Source organism: Oncorhynchus mykiss, chromosome 13, assembly GCF_057628025.1.
Source record: "Oncorhynchus mykiss isolate SJ-2025 chromosome 13, ASM5762802v1, whole genome shotgun sequence".
In the NCBI taxonomy this organism is placed as follows: Eukaryota; Metazoa; Chordata; class Actinopteri; order Salmoniformes; family Salmonidae; genus Oncorhynchus; species Oncorhynchus mykiss.
Genome location: NC_143034.1, coordinates 4079140 through 4102245, shown reverse-complemented (window position 1 = coordinate 4102245; position 23106 = coordinate 4079140). Strand labels below are relative to the sequence as shown.

The following is a 23106-nucleotide window of genomic DNA, read 5'->3' as shown; positions in this document are numbered from 1 at the left end:
TCAGTGAGTGGTACTACTGTGTGTGTCTTACTAGTGTCAGTGAGTGGTACTACTGTGTGTGTCTTACTAGTGTCAGTGAGTGGTACTACTGTCTGTGTCTTACTAGTGTCAGTGAGTGGTACTACTGTGTGTGTCTTACTAGTGTCAGTGAGTGGTACTACTGTGTGTGTCTTACTAGTGTCAGTGAGTGGTACTTCTGTGTGAATGTTCTTCCATGGCCTGCATTACTCACCAGACATGTCACCCATTGAGCATGTTTGGGATGCTCTGGATCGACGTGTACGACACAGTGCTCCAGTTCCCGCCAATATCCAGCAACTTCAACCACAGCCATTGAAGAGGAGTGGAACAACATTCCACAGGCCACAATCAACAGCCTGATCAACTCAATACGAAGGAGATGTTGTGTCACGCTGCATGAGGCAAACGGTGGTCACACCAGACACTGACTGGTTTTCTGATCCTACCTTTACACAAAAAAAACCCTGTATTCCCAGTCATGTGAAATCCATAGATTGACTGGTCTAATTTATTTATTTAAATTGACTGATTTCCTTATATGAACTGTAACTCAGTAAAATCTTATTGTTACATAACACATTCATATTTATATTTTTGTTCAGTGTAAGTTTAAAAGCAACATTTGCTTTCATTGAATTATTATTATTATTATTTTAATTTTTTTAAGGCATGAAAAGGTATAGAGTAATGGGATACTATCTTACTGTGGTGTGTGAAGAATCCAATACGTTACCTTGTCTGTGGCACAAATCACACTATTGTGGAAGCACCTCCTCTAGCAGTATGAATGAGGCTGTTTGAGAAGGTTTTGAATCCTAAGCAACCTGCCTTACACATTGTTTTAAAGTACAATAGACCAACATGGCTACTGTAGTAGGTCAAAAAGCTGTTGTGCTGGGAAAATCCTTGGTAGAGCATGGGTGGAAGAGGCCTTCTGGTGCTGGGAAAACCCTTGGTAGAGCATGGGTGGAAGAGGCCTTGTGGTGGCATTTGTTCATTTCCTATCTTTTGTTTGGCTTCAGACCAATGTCCATTCTCACTTAAAACTGAGTTTCTGTTTTGTTTTTAATCACACACACACACACACACAATATATATATATATTTTGATTGATCAATACACATTTATAATTTATTCAGTTAAGGCTAATTGTCGTGTTAAGACTGGGTCATTACGTAGGTTTCGTTTCCGATCCCAATACCGCCCTCGTGTGGATGTAAATACACAGCGCTGCCCATACAACAACAACAACAAAAAATATTAGTTTTGAAACATCAGTCAACTGTGGTATTTTGGATGCAGTATAATTACTCTATTTAAAAATATATATATTAAAAAAACAGTGCTATTTTGTACGCAGTATTTGTAACATACAGCTGTTAGACTTTAAGTGCAGTTAAATTGCACTGACTGTAATCTTTTTTCCCGTTAGGGTGGTAACTCGCCTGGTCCCATTCCAAACTACTGATCCACTCTCCACACTTTCCAGTTCTCTTGTACTTTCCGCATTTATAAACACAGTGTAGAGAGAATCTCTGGTCACCAAGTTCATCTCCTTCACACAGTGAAAAGTTCACCTTCATGTTACGAACAAACAGTCGGGGATAGCAGTGACCAAACAAGTAAATCTGCTCAAATTAAAAAACATTTCTCATTCTGGCCCGGAACCAATGCCATGTGTCACGCACGTGTCGTCCGGTTCCTGGAAACGAGCATTAACCCTCTCCCGTCCAAAGCCTCCTTTTCCCGTTTAGAAACAAATAAGACAAAAACAATTCATCTTAAGATAATATTGTTAAATAAGATTCCAATATGCCTAACATCTTCAATAATAAGTCATTCTAATCTTGAACAATGCTACAAATAAATAGGCCTCGTGGGTTATAGGATGGGGGTGTATATATTGAGCAGCAACAGTGTGATGTTTACCACTTCTCTTATCGGTGTTATTGGACTGAGGGTCGAGACAACTTTTTCGAAACTAACGCCATTTCCGGATTCACACTCCCTCATTCACCCCGGGTTTTCGCCGCGGCCAGAATCCATGTTGTTTCTGTCTCTCTCCCACAGCGACGGAGCTCGTGAGCGGCCCGTCCAATAACCCTTCACGTTACTGGGACCTGTGTGTCTGAGAGTCGACAGTGTGTTTGTATTCAACCCCCCCCCCCCTCCACCCCACCCCCCCAAAAAAGAAGATGGCAGACTTTCGGGACGACACGGGAGCTCGAGCCCTACTGGCCTTGCAATCTGCCCCGTGCAGCCCTGTTCGAGTCGGGGTGACCTCACCCGCATACCCTCCCAATTTCACCTTCTCGGGCTCTTCGGTGCTGAGTCGGGGCTGCGCGATGCCTCCTCGCCTCGAGTCTCCTCCTCGGGCCCTGGCCAGGCTCGAAGGCCGGGACTTTGATTTCGTCATGAGGCAGCGGACGGTGACCGTAGGCCGTAACTCGTCGCACGGCTCCGTGGATATAAACATGGGTCACTCGAGCTTCATCTCTCGGCGGCACCTCCAGATCACCTTCGAGGAGCCGTGCGGGTTTTCGCTGCGCTGCCTCGGGAAGAACGGCGTGTTCGTGGACGGCGTGTTTCAGAGGAGAGGCGCGCCTCCCCTGCAGCTGCCCCGGGAGTAAGTACCTGCCACAAGTCACAGTTTTAGCTGCCTACTGTAAAGTTAGCAACATTAGCATGCTAGTTATGTTAAGCAAACTTTTTTGGGGGGACTTGTTTATAAACAAACACCTGCCACAATTCACATTTTTAGCTTCCTACTGTAAGTTAGAAAGTTCAGACCACTCGTCAAAGTTGTCTACTCTATGCATTAACCATTCGCATTGAAAAGACATTGTTATATATATATATATATATATATATATATATATATATCCCCACAGTCTCCTAACTTGGTTTAAAACTACATTGGGAAGATACGAGCTAACTTGAGCTGTTTAGCTAAAGTGAATCCATTGCAGACGTGAGTAAAGTCGTATGGAAGGTTTTTTTAGGAGACTGCGCAGTGTAGCTAAACGGAAACATTTTAGTTAATTTGTATTAACTAGCTACTCACTGTGGTTTTGACGGACGAGTTAATTTGTGTTAACTAGCTACTCACTTTGACGGACGGCGGTGGCGACATTGCGTCCCGTAAACACCAGAATGTAAACAGTCACTCTCAAGTCAGCATGACGGCTATTTACTATCAAATCAAAGTTTATTGGTCGCGTAACACAGATTTGCAGGCTCAGTAAAATACGTGTGTTTCTAGCTCCCAACAGGGCACTAATACCTAGCAAGAAATAATACAAAAAATACACACATTATCCCCCCCCCCCCCCCCCAAAAAAAAAAAATCTATAGACAGACATCACACACTAATCCACTAATTTGAAGGGGTTTAATATATACATGAATAATACATGGCCAAAAGTACGTGGACACTCCTTCAAATGAGTGGATTCGTTTATTTCAGCCGCACCTGTTCCTGACAGCTGTATATAATCGAACACACGGCCATGCAATCTCCATAGACAAACATTGGCAGTAGAATGGCCTTAGTGATGAGCTCAGTGACTTTCAACGTGGCAACAAGTCAGGTTGTAAAATGTCTGCCCTGCTAGAGCTGCCCCCCAGTCAACTATAAGTGCTGTTATTGTGAAGGGGAAACGTCTAGGAGCAACAACGGCTCGGCCTCGAAGTGGTAGGACACACCATTTTTAAATGTTATTAAATAAATCTTTAATTAGGCAAGTCAATTAAGAACACATTCTTATTTACAATGACTGCCAATGTAACAGTATAACTTTAGACCGTCCCCAGCCGGGCGCGAACCAGGGACCCTCTGCTCACATCAACAACAGTTACCCACGAAGCATCGTTACCCATCATTTGAAAGGAAACACTGAAGTTTGTGGAAATGTTAAATTAATGTAGGAGAATGTAACACATTAGATCTGGTAAATTATAATACATTTCCTTATCTAACTTAGGACTTTAGGTGCCATTTAGATTTTGGCCACTAGATGGCAGCAGTGTATGTGCAAAGTTTTAGCCTGATTCAATGAACCATTGCATTTCTGTTCAAGATATTGTATCAAGACTGACCAAATGTGGCTAATTGGTTTATTAATACATGTTCAAGTTCATAATTGTGCACTCTCCTCAAACAATAGCATGGTATTAGTTCACTGTAATAGCTACTGTAAATTAGACGGTGCAGTTAGATTAACAAGAATTTAAGCTTTATGCCAATATCAGGTATGTCTACGTCCTGGGAAATGTTCTTGTTACTTACAACCTCATGCCAATCACATTAGCCTACGTTAGCTCAACCGTCCCGCGGAGGAACCCGCCGACTCTGTAGAGGTTTTAAACTTATTGCTGGGTTGGAACTAAAGCCTGCACTACCAGGAAGTAGGAAGTGTTCTACTGAAGAGATGTCTAGTAACTCTAAGATATATACTGAAGTAAACACCTCCGTCCGTCTTCCTCCCGATCTCCTCTTCCCTTTCCTCCTCTCCTCTTCCCTTTCCCCCTCTCCTCCTCTTCCCTCTCCTCCTCTTCCCTCTCCTCCTCTTCCCTCTCCTCCTCTTCCCTCTCCTCCTCCTAGATGTGTGTTCAGGTTCCCCAGTACAGTGATCAAAATCCAGTTCTCCTCTCTGTTGTCTGGGGAGGAGTCGAGAGAGGAGGAGCAGCGGTCTCCCCCGCCCCGCCTCACCCTCCTCCCACACATCTCCCCCCTCAAGATCAGCATTCCCACAATGCACCACGAGGACCTGCGACACCTGGTCAGCCCGCTGCCCTCTCCGACAGGGACCCTCAGGTGAGGAGACACACCAACACATGCCTGCTCACACACACACGTTCAGAATCTCTGAATTGGCTTTAGTGGAGGCTCGTGCCATGACATCATCATTCAGGGGAATTTCAGATTGTCCCTTATTTGTCTAGTGTCTAACAACATGATCTTATTTCAAGATATAGCTCTATCTTTTATTTCAAGATATAGCTCTATCTTTTATTTCAATATATAGCTCTATCTTTTATTTCAATATATAGCTCTTATCTTTTCTACGTACTTTTATATCTGGGTTTTAGTCATTTTAATTTCCTATAAATTTAATTTACAATAAAAACATTTATCCGTTTTGAAAAATTCTATCCTTTTATTATTATTATTATTGTTATTGTTGTTATTATTATTATTATTATTATTATTATTATCTTCTTTACTGTTTGGACATAGGCACCTGAAAACACTCGCCCAATACTTTGAGTCAGAATTTTAAAAAACCTGGAAAGAGGAAGTATTCTAGCACATTCCCTGTGTGTCTGTCTCCCCCTGGTGGTGTGTGTGTTGTCCTGCACCACGTGGGCCATCCGGTGTCATAGTATGTGTACACAAGCCATATATGGCAGGGCAGCCGCTAGCAGGCTCCTGATTGGTCCAACCCCAGGTTTTTTTTTTTTTTTTTTGCCTCGGCTTGTGTTTTTTTCTCCTGCTCTCCACTCACTGGTTTCCTTTTCAGAGCTCCCCCTTAGGCCCCACTCTCACACATACTCCAGCACACACTCACTAACACACTCACTCCCCCCCCATACACACACTCACACACTCTCCCCCATACACACACACACACTCCCCCATACACACACTCCCCCATACACACACTCTCCCCCATACACACACACACCCCTTCCCTCGCTCCTATCACACTGTGACCTTTTTCAGGCTTGCTACCCCCCCACAACAATTAACACACTAACACATATACGTACATGCACATACACTAACACACACACACACACACACACACACACTCCCAAAACAAAAACATTGGGCCTTCACATGGTAATACGAGCCACTGATCTAGTTGGACAAGTTTATACTGTGTGTGTTTATATTCTCCCCAAACCTCCCCCTCTCCTTGGCAGTTCTCGTGCTGACACTGTTGGGGGGGGGGGGGGGAGAAAGACGGAGAAGAGGAGGGATGTGTAGGGAGAGGAGGGGGTGGAGTGTTGTCGTTTGTAGCACAAGTAAGGTGCTGAAAAAAGACTGATTTATAAAAAAATACATGAGTGAAGAAAAGGTTGTGAGAGGTTAATGACAGGGGTTACCACCCTGTTAATTACAACTATCTATTTCTCTAGTTCTACAGTTGTGTCGTTTGGAGGTTCTAGAGTTGTACGCCTATTTGCATAGTTCTAGAGTTGTACGCCTATTTGCATAGTTCTAGAGTTGTACGCCTATTTGCATAGTTCTAGAGTTGTACGCCTATTTGCATAGTTCTAGAGTTGTACGCCTATTTGCATAGTTCTAGAGTTGTACGCCTATTTGCATAGTTCTAGAGTTGTACGCCTATTTGCATAGTTCTAGAGTTGTACCATTGTACTTTTCCAGTTAGTTCTATGGTTGTTTGATTTATAGTTCTACGGTTGTTTGATTATAGCTCCATCTAGTTCTACGGTTGTTTGATTATAGTTCTACGGTTGTATTGATTATAGCTCCAGCTAGTTCTACGGTTGTTTGATTATAGCTCCAGTTAGTTCTACGGTTGTTTGATTATAGCTCTACGGTTGGTTGATTATAGTTCTACGGTTGTTTGATTATAGTTCTACGGTTGTATTGATTATAGCTCCAGCTAGTTCTACGGTTGTTTGATTATAGCTCCAGTTAGTTCTACGGTTGTTTGATTATAGTTCTACGGTTGTATTGATTATAGTTCTACGGTTGTTTGATTATAGTTCTACGGTTGTTTGATTATAGCTCTACGGTTGGTTGATTATAGTTCTACGGTTGTTTGATTATAGCTCTACGGTTGGTTGATTATAGTTCTACGGTTGTTTGATTATAGTTCTACGGTTGTTTGATTATAGTTCTACGGTTGTTTTGATTATAGTTCTACGGTTGGTTGATTATAGTTCTACGGCTGTTTGATTATAGTTCTACGGTTGTTTGATTATAGTTCTACGGTTGTTTTGATTATAGTTCTACGGTTGGTTGATTATAGTTCTACGGCTGTTTGATTATAGCTCTACGGTTGGTTGATTATAGTTCTACGGTTGTTTGATTATAGTTCTACGGTTGTTTGATTATAGCTCCAGTTAGTTCTACGGTTGTTTGATTATAGCTCCAGTTAGTTCTACGGTTGTTTGATTATAGCTCCAGCTAGTTCTACGGTTGTTTGATTATAGTTCTACGGTTGTTTGATTATAGCTCCAGCTAGTTCTACGGTTGTTTGATTATAGCTCCAGCTAGTTCTACGGTTGTTTGATTATAGTTCTACGGTTGTTTGATTATAGCTCCAGTTAGTTCTACGGTTGTTTGATTATAGCTCCAGCTAGTTCTACGGTTGTTTGATTATAGCTCCAGTTAAATCAAATCAAATTTTATTTGTCACATACACATGGTTAGCAGATGTTAGTGCGAGTGTAGCGAAATGCTTGTGCTTCTAGTTCCGACAATGCAGTAATAACAAGTAATCTAACTAACAATTCCAAAACTACTGTCTTGTACACAGTGTAAGGGGATAAAGAATATGTACATAAGGATATATGAATGAGTGATGGTACAGAGCAGCATAGGCAAGATACAGTAGATGGTATCGAGTACAGTATGTAGCTCCAGTTAGTTCTACGGTTGTTTGATTATAGCTCCAGCTAGCTCTACGGTTGTTTGATTATAGTTCTATAGCTCCAGCTAGCTCTACGGTTGTTTGATTATAGTTCTATAGCTCCAGCTAGCTCTACGGTTGTATTGATTATAGTTCCAGTTAGTTCTACGGTTGTTTGATTATAGCTCCATCTAGTTCTACGGTTGTTTGATTATAGTTCTACGGTTGTTTGATTATAGCTCCAGCTAGTTCTACGGTTGTTTGATTATAGCTCCAGCTAGTTCTACGGTTGTTTGATTATAGCTCCAGCTAGTTCTACGGTTGTTTGATTATAGTTCTACGGTTGTTTGATTATAGTTCTACGGTTGTTTGATTTATAGTTCTACGGTTGTTTGATTATAGTTCCAGCTAGTTCTACGGTTGTTTGATTATAGCTCCAGCTAGTTCTACGGTTGTTTGATTATAGCTCCAGCTAGTTCTACGGTTGTTTGATTATAGCTCCAGCTAGTTCTACGGTTGTTTGATTATAGTTATACGGTTGTTTGATTATAGTTCTACGGTTGTTTGATTATAGTTCTACGGTTGTTTGATTATAGTTCTACGGTTGTTTGATTATAGCTCTACGGTTGTTTGATTATAGTTCTACGGTTGTTTGATTATAGTTCTACGGTTGTTTGATTATAGTTCTACGGTTGTTTGATTATAGTTCTACGGTTGTTTGATTATAGTTCTACGGTTGTTTGATTATAGTTCTACGGTTGTTTGATTATAGTTCTACGGTTGTTTTGATTATAGCTCCAGCTAGTTCTACGGTTGTTTGATTATAGCTCCAGCTAGTTCTACGGTTGTTTGATTATAGTTCTACGGTTGTTTGATTATAGTTCTACGGTTGTTTGATTATAGTTCTACGGTTGTTTGATTATAGTTCTACGGTTGTTTGATTATAGCTCTACGGTTGTTTGATTATAGTTCTACGGTTGTTTGATTATAGTTCTACGGTTGTTTGATTATAGTTATACGGTTGTTTGATTATAGTTCTACGGTTGTTTGATTATAGTTCTACGGTTGTTTGATTATAGTTCTACGGTTGTTTGATTATAGTTCTACGGTTGTTTGATTATAGTTCTACGGTTGTTTGATTATAGTTCTACGGTTGTTTGATTATAGTTCTACGGTTGTTTTGATTATAGCTCCAGCTAGTTCTACGGTTGTTTTGATTATAGCTCCAGTTAGTTCTACGGTTGTTTGATTATAGCTCCAGTTAGTTCTACGGTTGTTTGATTATAGCTCCAGCTAGTTCTACGGTTGTTTGATTATAGTTCTACGGTTGTTTGATTATAGCTCCAGCTAGCTCTACGGTTGTTTTGATTATAGTTTTATAGTTGTACAGTTTAATTTGAGTTTGAACGTTTTTTAAATCGAACTTTTCCTGTCTATTTTCTTTCTCTCTCCTTTCATACGTCTTTCACTCTTCTTCTTCCTCATCTCTCCTTCCTCTTCTTTTGTTTGAACCACCTGCAGACGCACTACAGCATCTGAGCCAAAACAAACACACACACACACTCTCCCCTGGAAACCAGTGTTTACTTTGCTGCCCAGAGGAGGGGCCTGTGTGTGTGTGTGGTCTTGGGATCTTCCCACTGTAACGTAGGGATATACAGTGCCTTCAGAAAGTATTCAAACCACTTGACTTTTTACACCTTTTGTTAACGTTAAAGCCTTATTCTAAATTGGATTATATCGTCCCCCCCCCCCCCACCTCATCAATCTACACACAATACCCCACAATGACATCACAATACCCCACAATGACATCACAATACCCCATAATTACAAAGTAAATACATATAAATATATATCACATTTTATGTAAGTATTCAGACCCTTCCCTCAGTACTTTGTTGAAGCACCTTCGGCAGCGATTACAGCATCGAGTCTTCTTGGGTTTGACGCTACAAGCTTGGCACACCTGTATTTGGGGAAATTTCTCCCATTTTTCTCTGCAGATCCTCTCAAGCTCTGTCAGCTTGGATGGGGAGCGTCGCTGCACAGCTATTTTCAGGTCTCTTCAGAGATGTTTGATCGGGTTCAAGTCCGGGCTCTGGCTCGGCCGCTCACAGTATTTGGTTATAAATGTAATGTTGCAGGGTGGTCAACCATCCTCCAGGAGATTCCAGCTGCTGGGGGTGCAGGCTTTTACTCCAGCCCTGCTCTAACACAACCACGTTGTAAAATATCAGCTGCTCTACAGGAACCTTGATAAGCTGACTGGTGTGTTTGAGCAGGGTTGGACCAAGAACCTGCACGCCCAGTAGCTCTCCAGATGGAGGGGTGACGGACCACATGTGTTTTATACAGCAGCCAATCAGAGCAGAGCAGGCTCCAATAGCAGGAGATGGTATCTAATACATGTGATCATACAGCAGGAGATGGTATCTAATACATGGGATCAGACAGCAGGAGGAGATGGTATCTAATACATGGGATCAGACAGCAGGAGATGGTATCTAATACATGGGATCAGACAGCAGGAGGAGATGGTATCTAATACATGGGATCAGACAGCAGGAGGAGATGGTATCTAATACATGGGATCAGACAGCAGGAGATGGTATCTAATACATGGGATCAGACAGCAGGAGGAGATGGTATCTAATACATGGGATCAGACAGCAGGAGATGGTATCTAATACATGGGATCAGACAGCAGGAGGAGATGGTATCTAATACATGGGATCAGACAGCAGGAGGAGATGGTATCTAATACATGGGATCAGACAGCAGGAGATGGTATCTAATACATGGGATCAGACAGCAGCAGGAGGAGATGGTATCTAATACATGGGATCAGACAGCAGGAGATGGTATCTAATACATGGGATCAGACAGCAGGAGATGGTATCTAATACATGGGATCAGACAGCAGGAGATGGTATCTAATACATGGGATCAGACAGCAGGAGATGGTATCTAATACATGGGATCAGACAGCAGGAGATGGTATCTAATACATGGGATCAGACAGCAGGAGGAGATGGTATCTAATACATGGGATCAGACAGCAGCAGGAGATGGTATCTAATACATGGGATCAGACAGCAGGAGATGGTATCTAATACATGGGATCAGACAGCAGGAGGAGATGGTATCTAATACATGGGATCAGACAGGAGGAGGAGATGGTATCTAATACATGGGATCAGACAGCAGGAGGAGATGGTATCTAATACATGGGATCAGACAGCAGGAGATGGTATCTAATACATGGGATCAGACAGCAGGAGGAGATGGTATCTAATACATGGGATCAGACAGCAGGAGATGGTATCTAATACATGGGATCAGACATCAGGAGATGGTATCTAATACATGGGATCAGACAGCAGGAGATGGTATCTAATACATGGGATCAGACAGCAGGAGGATATGGTATCTAATACATGGGATCAGACAGCAGGAGATGGTATCTAACACATGGGATCAGACAGCAGGAGATGGTATCTAATACATGGGATCAGACAGCAGGAGGAGATGGTATCTAATACATGGGATCAGACAGCAGGAGGAGGAGATGGTATCTAATACATGGGATCAGACAGCAGGAGATGGTATCTAATACATGGGATCAGACAGCAGCAGGAGGAGATGGTATCTAATACATGGGATCAGACAGCAGGAGATGGTATCTAATACATGGGATCAGACAGCAGGAGGAGATGGTATCTAATACATGGGATCAGACAACAGGAGGAGGAGATGGTATCTAATACATGGGATCAGACAGCAGGAGGAGATGGTATCTAATACATGGGATCAGACAGCAGGAGATGGTATCTAATACATGGGATCAGACAGCAGGAGGAGATGGTATCTAATACATGGGATCAGACAGCAGCAGGAGATGGTATCTAATACATGGGATCAGACAGCAGGAGGAGATGGTATCTAATACATGGGATCAGACAGCAGGAGGAGATGGTATCTAATACATGGGATCAGACAACAGGAGGAGGAGATGGTATCTAATACATGGGATCAGACAGCAGGAGGAGATGGTATCTAATACATGGGATCAGACAACAGGAGGAGGAGATGGTATCTAATACATGGGATCAGACAGCAGGAGGAGATGGTATCTAATACATGGGATCAGACAGCAGGAGATGGTATCTAATACATGGGATCAGACAGCAGGAGGAGATGGTATCTAATACATGGGATCAGACAGCAGGAGGAGATGGTATCTAATACATGGGATCAGACAGCAGGAGGAGATGGTATCTAATACATGGGATCAGAGGTGTGTGGCGTTCGTCTAGACACATCACCTACCCCTATTTTAGTGGTGATAGTATGGTGGTGTTATTGGCACAGTGGGAGGTTATTTTAGTGGTGATGGTATGGTGGTGTTATTGGCACAGTGGGAGGTTATTTTAGTGGTGATAGTATGGTGGTGTTATTGGCACAGTGGGAGGTTATTTTAGTGGTGATAGAATGGTGGTGTTATTGGCACAGTGGGAGGTTATTTTAGTGGTGATAGAATGGTGGTGTTATTGGCACAGTGGGAGGTTATTTTAGTGGTGATGGTATGGTGGTGTTATTGGCACAGTGGGAGGTCATTTTAGTGGTGATGGTATGGTGGTGTTATTGGCACAGTGGGAGGTTATATTAGTGGTGATAGTATGGTGGTGTTATTGGCACAGTGGGAGGTTATTTTAGTGGTGATGGTATGGTGGTGTTATTGGCACAGTGGGAGGTTATTTTAGTGGTGTTATTGGCACAGTGGGAGGTTATTTTAGTGGTGTTATTGGCACAGTGGGAGGTTATTTTAGTGGTGATAGTATGGTGGTGTTATTGGCACAGTGGGAGGTTATTTTAGTGGTGATGGTATGGTGGTGTTATTGGCACAGTGGGAGGTTATATTAGTGGTGATAGTATGGTGGTGTTATTTCCACAGTGGGAGGTTATATTAGTGGTGATAGTATGGTGGTGTTATTGGCACAGTGGGAGGTTATTTTAGTGGTGATGGTATGGTGGTGTTATTGGCACAGTGGGAGGTTATATTAGTGGTGATGGTATGGTGGTGTTATTGGCACAGTGGGAGGTTATTTTAGTGGTGATAGTATGGTGGTGTTATTGGCACAGTGGGAGGTTATTTTAGTGGTGATAGTATGGTGGTGTTATTGGCACAGTGGGAGGTTATTTTAGTGGTGATAGTATGGTGGTGTTATTGGCACAGTGGGAGGTTATTTTAGTGGTGATAGTATGGTGGTGTTATTGGCACAGTGGGAGGTTATTTTAGTGGTGATGGTATGGTGGTGTTATTGGCACAGTGGGAGGTTATTTTAGTGGTGATAGTATAGCTCTGTTATAGTAGTGATGGCGTCACCATGTGGTGATAGTATGGTGGTGTTGTCATATGGTGGGTTATGGTGACACCCAGGGGCCTCTTTCAGTGTTATAAATCACCACGGTCCAAATAAATTAATCTGGAACACAGCGTAGGGGTTGGCGGCGCTCAGTAAATCTGCACAGTTGTTCCAGGTAATGGGTTCTTGTCAAATGTTCCGTGTAAATGGTTTAAAGTAGTCCTAGGATTGTATGGTCAGTGTAAATGGTTTAAAGTAGTCCTAGGATTGTATGGTTTGTTCAACTTTGAACTCGATGGTTTCTCCTTGACATACATGTTTAAGATAAAAACAAATGCGTGCATTTGCAATTCCCTTAGGTGGAGTTACCCTATTCTATTCTAGATCTTACTCTCTCTCTCATCATCCTTCTCTCATCCTTCTCTCATCCTTCTCTCATCCTTCTCTCATCCTTCTCTCATCCTTCTCTCCTTTCCTTCTCTCCTTTCCTTCTCATTCTCCTCCTCCTTCTCTCATCCTTCTCTCATCCTTCTCTCCTCTCCTTCTCATTCTCCTCTCCTTCTCCCCTCTCATCCTTCTCTCCTTTCCTTCTCTCCTTTCCTTCTCCTTCTCCTCTCCTTCTCTCCTCTCCTTCTCATCCTTCTCCCCTCTCATCCTCCCCTCCAGTGTTCCTAACTCGTGCCCGGCCAGTCCGAGGGGTGCGGGGTCATCGGGTTATCGCTACGGACGCAACGTGACATCTGACCTCCAGCTGGCTGCGGAGTTCGCTGCCAAGGCTGTCTCCGAGCAACAGCGGGGCGTTGCCGAGCAACACGGAGAGTCCGGCGGTGGAGACAGCCCCAAGGTATACTTCACTCTGTGTGTGTGTGTGTGAGATATATATATATATATATTAACCCCTCTCTCCTGTCTTATCCAGGATGAATCTAAGCCTCCCTACTCGTACGCCCAGTTGATAGTCCAGGCCATCTCTTCAGCACCAGACAGACAGCTGACCCTGTCTGGAATCTACACACACATCACCAAACACTACCCCTACTATCGCACTGCAGACAAGGGCTGGCAGGTAACTAGACACACACCTACCACTACTACCAGGTAACTAGACACGTCACCTACCACTACTACCAGGTAACTAGACACGTCACCTACCCCTACTACCAGGTAACTAGACACGTCACCTACCCCTACCCCTACTACCAGGTAACTAGACACATCACCTACCCCTACTACCAGGTAACTAGACACATCACCTACCCCTACTACCAGGTAACTAGACACGTCACCTACCCCTACTACCAGGTAACTAGACACATCACCTACCCCTACTACCAGGTAACTAGACACGTCACCTACCCCTACTACCAGGTAACTAGACACGTCACCTACCACTACTACCAGGTAACTAGACACGTCACCTACCACTACTACCAGGTAACTAGACACATCACCTACCCCTACTACCAGGTAACTAGACACATCACCTACCCCTACTACCAGGTAACTAGACACATCACCTACCCCTACTACCAGGTAACTAGACACGTCACCTACCCCTACTACCAGGTAACTAGACACGTCACCTACCCCTACTACCAGGTAACTAGACACGTCACCTACCCCTACTACCAGGTAACTAGACACGTCACCTACCCCTACTACCAGGTAACTAGACACGTCACCTACCCCTACTACCAGGTAACTAGACACGTCACCTACCCCTACTACCAGGTAACTAGACACGTCACCTACCCCTACTACCAGGTAACTAGACACGTCACCTACCCCTACTACCAGGTAACTAGACACGTCACCTACCCCTACTACCAGGTAACTAGACACGTCACCTACCCCTACTACCAGGTAACTAGACACGTCACCTACCCCTACTACCAGGTAACTAGACACGTCACCTACCCCTACTACCAGGTAACTAGACACGTCACCTACCCCTACTACCAGGTAACTAGACACGTCACCTACCCCTACTACCAGGTAACTAGACACGTCACCTACCCCTACTACCAGGTAACTAGACACGTCACCTACCCCTACTACCAGGTAACTAGACACGTCACCTACCCCTACTACCAGGTAACTAGACACGTCACCTACCCCTACTACCAGGTAACTAGACACGTCACCTACCCCTACTACCAGGTAACTAGACACGTCACCTACCCCTACTACCAGGTAACTAGACACGTCACCTACCCCTACTACCAGGTAACTAGACACGTCACCTACCCCTACTACCAGGTAACTAGACACGTCACCTACCCCTACTACCAGGTAACTAGACACGTCACCTACCCCTACTACCAGGTAACTAGACACGTCACCTACCCCTACTACCAGGTAACTAGACAAGTCACCTACCCCTACTACCAGGTAACTAGACACGTCACCTACCCCTACTACCAGGTAACTAGACACGTCACCTACCCCTACTACCAGGTAACTAGACACGTCACCTACCCCTACTACCAGGTAACTAGACACGTCACCTACCCCTACTACCAGGTAACTAGACACGTCACCTACCCCTACTACCAGGTAACTAGACACGTCACCTACCCCTACTACCAGGTAACTAGACACGTCACCTACCCCTACTACCAGGTAACTAGACACGTCACCTACCCCTACTACCAGGTAACTAGACACGTCACCTACCCCTACTACCAGGTAACTAGACACGTCACCTACCCCTACTACCAGGTAACTAGACACGTCACCTACCCCTACTACCAGGTAACTAGACACGTCACCTACCCCTACTACCAGGTAACTAGGTTTTTGATGTAAATTTGTGTTCTCTCTCCGAAGTATCACCAACCCTCCTCCCCTTCCTCTGTTCCCAGAACTCGATCCGCCACAACCTGTCTCTGAACCGTTACTTCCTGAAGGTGGCTCGTAGCCAGGAGGAGCCTGGGAAAGGTAGTTTCTGGCGCGTGGACTCGGCCTCCGAGGGCAAGCTGGTGGAACAAGCCTTCAGGAAGAGACGGCAGAGGGGCGTGGCCTGCTTCCGCACGCCGTTCGGACCGCTCTCGTCCAGGTACGACCCCTGAACCCTGACCTCTAGCTAATCCCTGATCTCTAGCTGACCTCTAGCTAATCCCTGACCTCTAGCTGACCTCTAGCTAATCAAGTTCGTGAAGAGCAACTGTTAGTAGAACCAGGTGTGTTATAGTGCAGGGTTGTAGTAAAAGCCTGCACACACAGTAGCTTCTCTTCAGACCCTCCTTAATGTATTGACCTGTAAACCCTCAGTTAAACAGTTGTAATCTGTCTGTTTCTGCCTCTGTTTAACTCCCTCTCTGCTTCTGCTCTCGTTTGATTGGATAGAACAAAGTAAGTCTCTCTCTCTCTCTCTCTCTCTCAGGAAGGTGTGATTGGATAGAACAAAGTAAGTCTCTCTCAGGAAGGTGTGATTGGATAGAACAAAGTAAGTCTCTCTCTCAGGAAGGTGTGATTGGATAGAACAAAGTAAGTCTCTCTCAGGAAGGTGTGATTGGATAGAACAAAGTAAGTCTCTCTCTCAGTAAGGTGTGATTGGATAGAACAAAGTAAGTCTCTCTCTCTCTCTCTCTCTCTCTCTCAGGAAGGTGTGATTGGATAGAACAAAGTAAGTCTCTCTCAGGAAGGTGTGATTGGATAGAACAAAGTAAGTCTCTCTCTCAGGAAGGTGTGATTGGATAGAACAAAGTAAGTCTCTCTCAGGAAGGTGTGATTGGATAGAACAAAGTAAGTCTCTCTCTCAGTAAGGTGTGATTGGATAGAACAAAGTAAGTCTCTCTCTCTCTCTCTCTCTCTCTCTCAGGAAGGTGTGATTGGATAGAACAAAGTAAGTCTCTCTCAGGAAGGTGTGATTGGATAGAACAAAGTAAGTCTCTCTCTCAGGAAGGTGTGATTGGATAGAACAAAGTAAGTCTCTCTCAGGAAGGTGTGATTGGATAGAACAAAGTAAGTCTCTCTCAGGAAGGTGTGATTGGATAGAACAAAGTAAGTCTCTCTCTCAGTAAGGTGTGATTGGATAGAACAAAGTAAGTCTCTCTCAGGAAGGTGTGATTGGATAGAACAAAGTAAGTCTCTCTCAGGAAGGTGTGATTGGATAGAACAAAGTAAGTCTCTCTCAGGAAGGTGTGATTGGATAGAACAAAGTAAGTCTCTCTCTCAGTAAGGTGTGATTGGATAGAACAAAGTAAGTCTCTCTCAGGAAGGTGTGATTGGATAGAACAAAGTAAGTCTCTCTCTCAGGAAGGTGTGATTGGATAGAACAAAGTAAGTCTCTCTCAGGAAGGTGTGATTGGATAGAACAAAGTAAGTCTCTCTCAGGAAGGTGTGATTGGATAGAACAAAGTAAGTCTCTCTCTCAGGAAGGTGTGATTGGATAGAACAAAGTAAGTCTCTCTCTCTCAGGAAGGTGTGATTGGATAGAACAAAGTAAGTCTCTCTCTCAGGAAGGTGTGATTGGATAGAACAAAGTAAGTCTCTCTCAGGAAGGTGTGATTGGATAGAACAAAGTAAGTCTCTCTCAGTAAGGTGTGATTGGATAGAACAAAGTAAGTCTCTCTCTCTCAGGAAGGTGTGATTGGATAGAACAAAGTAAGTCTCTCTCAGGAAGGTGTGATTGGATAGAACAAAGTAAGTCTCTCTCTCAGGAAGGTGTGATTGGATAGAACAATGTAAGTCTCTCTCAGTAAGGTGTGTGTCTGAAACAATCCTGGAGTGTGTGTTCGCTCTCACCTTATGAAAAGTCCCATTCTCAGTCTGAGAGGAGAGGGGGGTGTGTTTCTCTGGAGGGGGGGGGGCGTGTTTCTCTGGAGGGTGTTGTGTTTGCAGTGTGTTAATGCCCTAACCATTCCCCCTCTCTAGGAGTGCCCCAGCCTCCCCCACCCACCAGGGTCTCCTCTCCCCTCCCTCCAGTGGTCTTCAGACCCCAGAGTGTCTCTCTAGAGAGGGATCTCCTCTGTCTCACCACCACGACCTCGCTCACAAACTGGCCTCCGTACCAGAGTACAGATATACACAGAGCGCCCCAGGTAGGTACACATCTACACCACAAACTGTCCTCCTCACTAGATACAGAGCTCCCCAGGTAGGGACACATCTACACCATAACCTGTCCTCACTAGATACAGAGCGCCCCAGGTAGGAACACATCTACACCATAACCTGTCCTCCTCACTAGACACAGAGCGCCCCAGGTAGGGACACATCTACACCATAACCTGTCCTCACTAGATACAGAGCTCCCCAGGTAGGGACACATCTACACCATAACCTGTCCTCACTAGATACAGAGCTCCCCAGGTAGGGACACATCTACACCATAACCTGTCCTCCTCACTAGATACAGAGCTCCCCAGGTAGGGACACATCTACACCACAAACTGTCCTCCTCACTAGATACAGAGCTCCCCAGGTAGGGACACATCTACACCACAAACTGTCCTCACTAGATACAGAGCTCCCCAGGTAGGGACACATCTACACCACAAACTGTCCTCACTAGATACAGAGCGCCCCAGGTAGGAACACATCTACACCATAACCTGTCCTCCTCACTAGATACAGAGCTCCCCAGGTAGGGACACATCTACACCATAACCTGTCCTCCTCACTAGATACAGAGCTCCCCAGGTAGGGACACATCTATACCATAACCTGTCCTCCTCACTAGATACAGAGCTCCCCAGGTAGGGACACATCTACACCATAACCTGTCCTCCTCACTAGATACAGAGCTCCCCAGGTAGGTACACATCTACACCATAACCTGTCCTCCTCACTAGATACAGAGCGCCCCAGGTAGGGACACATCTACACCATAACCTGTCCTCCTCACTAGATACAGAGCTCCCCAGGTAGGGACACATCTACACCATAACCTGTCCTCCTCACTAGATACAGAGCTCCCCAGGTAGGTACACATCTACACCATAACCTGTCCTCCTCACTAGATACAGAGCGCCCCAGGTAGGGACACATCTACACCATAACCTGTCCTCCTCACTAGATACAGAGCTACCCAGGTAGGGACACATCTACACCATAACCTGTCCTCACTAGATACAGAGCTCCCCAGGTAGGGACACATCTACACCATAACCTGTCCTCCTCACTAGATACAGAGCTACCCAGGTAGGGACACATCTACACCATAACCTGTCCTCACTAGATACAGAGCTACCCAGGTAGGGACACATCTACACCATAACCTGTCCTCACTAGATACAGAGCTACCCAGGTAGGGACACATCTACACCATAACCTGTCCTCCTCACTAGATACAGAGCTCCCCAGGTAGGGACACATCTACACCATAACCTGTCCTCCTCACTAGATACAGAGCTCCCCAGGTAGGGACACATCTACACCATAACCTGTCCTCCTCACTAGATACAGAGCTCCCCAGGTAGGTACACATCTACACCATAACCTGTCCTCCTCACTAGATACAGAGCTCCCCAGGTAGGGACACATCTACACCATAACCTGTCCTCCTCACTAGATACAGAGCTCCCCAGGTAGGGACACATCTACACCATAACCTGTCCTCACTAGATACAGAGCTCCCCAGGTAGGGACACATCTACACCATAACCTGTCCTCCTCACTAGATACAGAGCTCCCCAGGTAGGGACACATCTACACCATAACCTGTCCTCCTCACTAGATACAGAGCTACCCAGGTAGGGACACATCTACACCATAACCTGTCCCCACTAGATACAGAGCTACCCAGGTAGGGACACATCTATACCATAACCTGTCCTCCTCACTAGATACAGAGCTACCCAGGTAGGGACACATCTACACCATAACCTGTCCTCACTAGATACAGAGCTACCCAGGTAGGGACACATCTACACCATAACCTGTCCTCACTAGATACAGAGCTCCCCAGGTAGGGACACATCTACACCATAACCTGTCCTCCTCACTAGATACAGAGCTCCCCAGGTAGGGACACATCTACAGATGCTCAGACAACTAAAGACTGTGTGTGTGTGTGTGTGTGTGTGTGTGTGTGTGTGTGTCCAGGTTCTCCAGTACATGGCCAGCCTGTGATCATGGCCGCCCCGCCCCACCCCCTGCCCTCGGGGATGGGTAAACCCCTGGCCTTGTTCTCGGGCCCCGGAGTCGCTGGGGGACAGACCCTCCACATGCTGCAGAGCCCACCCAACACCCTCACCATGCTTCGTCTGGTCACCACGGCTACGGCCTCCCACCCCCCAAACGGGTACATCCTCACCCCTGGCGGGGGCCAGAGTCGTGTTAATACCGGCGCTGGCCAGCAGGGAGCAGAAGGCACCGGCGAGCAGAGAGGTACGGCTAGCTTGTGACCCCAATCCCAAATGAACCCTCCTAGACCCTACACTCTGAGAGGATTTGACCAGTGATAGTAAAATGACAATAGTTCTACCTCGCCCTCTGATAGGCTAGGTAGAAATGGAACCATATTGCTTACACCAATCAAATCCTTTGAAATCTCCACGAGTGTATTGTGCTGAAGGTTTATAGGGTTCCTTATGGATCTGATGCATACTGTGTATAAACGGTGCCTTCTGGTAAAGTATTCAGCCCCCCTTGACTTAAAATATATATATATATATATATATATATATATATATATATAATACTCAATCTACACACAATACCCCATAATGAGAAAGCAAAAAAAAAAAAAGTTTTTGTGCAAAATGAGAATCTGGTCTGAATACTGTTCTACATATCTCTCACCCAGACATGTCAAATCAACTTGTATTTGTCACATTCACCGAACACAACCGGTGTAGTGGACCTCACGGTATTTTTTCCACAGTTTGTCTTCCAGCTGCTGTTTGTTTTTACGGGGTCAATCTGGTCGATTTTTATTCATAATCTGACATAGAATAGGTGTATACATAAATAAACAGGGAAAAGGAGGTACGGGATTATTTTATACACCTATTTATGTCAACTTTTATTTTGGTGGCAAGGAAAAATGTCCAGAATTGAATTTTTCCTACCAAAATAAATATTTATACTGGGCAACAATTTCAAAGATTTTACTCCAAGTTACAGTTCAGGAAATGAGTCCATCTGAAATAAATTCATCTAATCTATGGATTTCACATGACTGGGAACAAAGGCGTGTGTTGGTCACAGATAATATAATATATGTCACTTTAAAATAAAACATGAAGGTGAGTCTGCAGGCCGTGGAAGAACTGGGACCTCTTCGTCTTCCAGGAACTGTGTCCAGATCCAACATGGGGCTCTGGTACATTATCATGCTGAAGCATGAGGTGACGGCTTCTCCAGCGAGGCCAGTGGCCATTCTGGCTTCATCACGTTGGAGGTGGCTCATGGTAGAGAAATTAACATTCAATTCTCTGGCGGACATTCCATGCAGTCAGCATGCCGATTCCACGCTCCCTCAACTTGAGACGCCTGTTGCGTTGTGTTGTGATGTGTGACAAAACTGCACATTTTAGAGGGGCCTTTTATTGTCCCCCAGCACAAGGTGCACCTGTGTAATAATCATGCCGTTTAATCGGCAATCTTGACATGCCACACCTGTCGGGTGGATGGATTATCTTGACAAAGGAGAAATGCTCACTAACAGCGACGTAAACAAATTTGTGCACAACATTTTATAGAAATTAGCATTTTTGTACGTTTGGGAACATTTCTGGGATCTTTTATTTCAGCTTCATGTAAACAAAACACTTTATGTTGCTTTATATTGGTGTTTTATATCGTTGTTTTATATCGGTGTTCAGTATATTAATACGTTTCTCCCCCCAGACTCGCAGCAGCAGAACAGGGAGCGAGTGATCCAGTCGTTGGAGGGAGCTCAACAGGGGGGTCAGGGGTCAGAGGGGCGTGGCCTATCTCTGGGGCTGCACCAACTTCCTGTCCGCCCTGTCACTCAGAACGGCAAGCACACCGCCGTCGCCACGGCTACCGGCGTCGCCAACGCTTACGGTACGGCTACCTTAGCAACCGGTGTTGTTGTTTTTTTTTTTGACATGGTTGGTATGTTAATTTTATTTGATGCATGGTGAGTTATGTCTCATTATGGTGTTGTACTGACTCTGTCCTTCCTCTCTCCTCTTCCTCACCTCCCCTGCCTCCCATCCCCGCCCCCAGCTCTGACCAGTCCTCTCCAGATCCTGGCAGCCCAGGCCTCCAGCTCCCCCCCAGTCCTGGTGAGCAGACAGCCCAGCGCGGGGCCTGATGTTGGGCCGGAGGTGCCAGGCGACCCCCAGGCTAAGAGGCCTAAGATGGAGGAGGACGAGGCGGCTCCTCCCCCCATTCAGCAGCCAGTCATCGTGGCCATGAGTTCTCAGCCACACGACAACAGAAAGTAGAACTGCTGAACTCTAACCCCCTGACCTGGTGTCTAGAGGAGGAGGAGCCTCTCTGGGTGAACCATCTCACCAGTCTGACCCCTGGGTCCCAGTGTCTGCTGGTTCACCCCCTGACCTGGTGTCTAGAGGAGGAGTCTCTCTGGGTGAACCATCTCACCAGTCTGACCCCTGGGTCCCAGTGTCTGCTGGTTCACCCCCTGACCTGGTGTCTAGAGGAGGAGGAGCCTCTCTGGGTGAACCATCTCACCAGTCTGACCCCTGGGTCCCAGTGTCTGCTGGCTCACCCTCTGACCCCTGACCTCAAACCTCCTACTGATAGCTGTCACTGAACTCTCACTGATCAGTCATCCGTAACTACCAGTGATCAATAAGCCTGACCTTTAACCCCTGGCACCAGATCTCCCAACGTAGTGTACTGCCTGTCTCAGACCAGAGCCCTACTCCCAACGTAGTGTACTGTCTCAGACCAGAGCCCTACTCCCAACGTAGTGTACTGTCTCAGACCAGAGCCCTACTCCCAACGTAGTGTACTGCCTGGGACCAGAGCCCTACTCCCAACGTAGTGTACTGCCTGGGACCAGAGCCCTACTCCCAACGTAGTGTACTGCCTCAGACCAGAGCCCTACTCCCAACGTAGTGTACTGCCTGGGACCAGAGCCCTACTCCCAACGTAGTATACTGCCTCAGACCAGAGCCCTACTCCCAACGTAGTGTACTGTCTCAGACCAGAGCCCTACTCCCAAC

General features: G+C 45.3%; 1 protein-coding gene across 1 annotated transcript; it reads left to right on the top strand.

Annotated features, from left to right (window-relative positions):
- The first annotated feature begins 212 nt into the window (after positions 1–212).
- On the top strand, positions 213–23106 carry foxk1 (forkhead box K1). Its single transcript, XM_036948683.2, has 9 exons — positions 213–2647; positions 4625–4837; positions 13664–13841; positions 13917–14063; positions 15862–16055; positions 17876–18042; positions 20048–20332; positions 21797–21976; positions 22142–23106. The coding sequence occupies exons 1-9, from the start codon at positions 2217–2219 to the stop codon at positions 22360–22362; spliced, it is 2016 nt and encodes a 671-aa protein (XP_036804578.2). The 5' UTR covers positions 213–2216; the 3' UTR covers positions 22363–23106.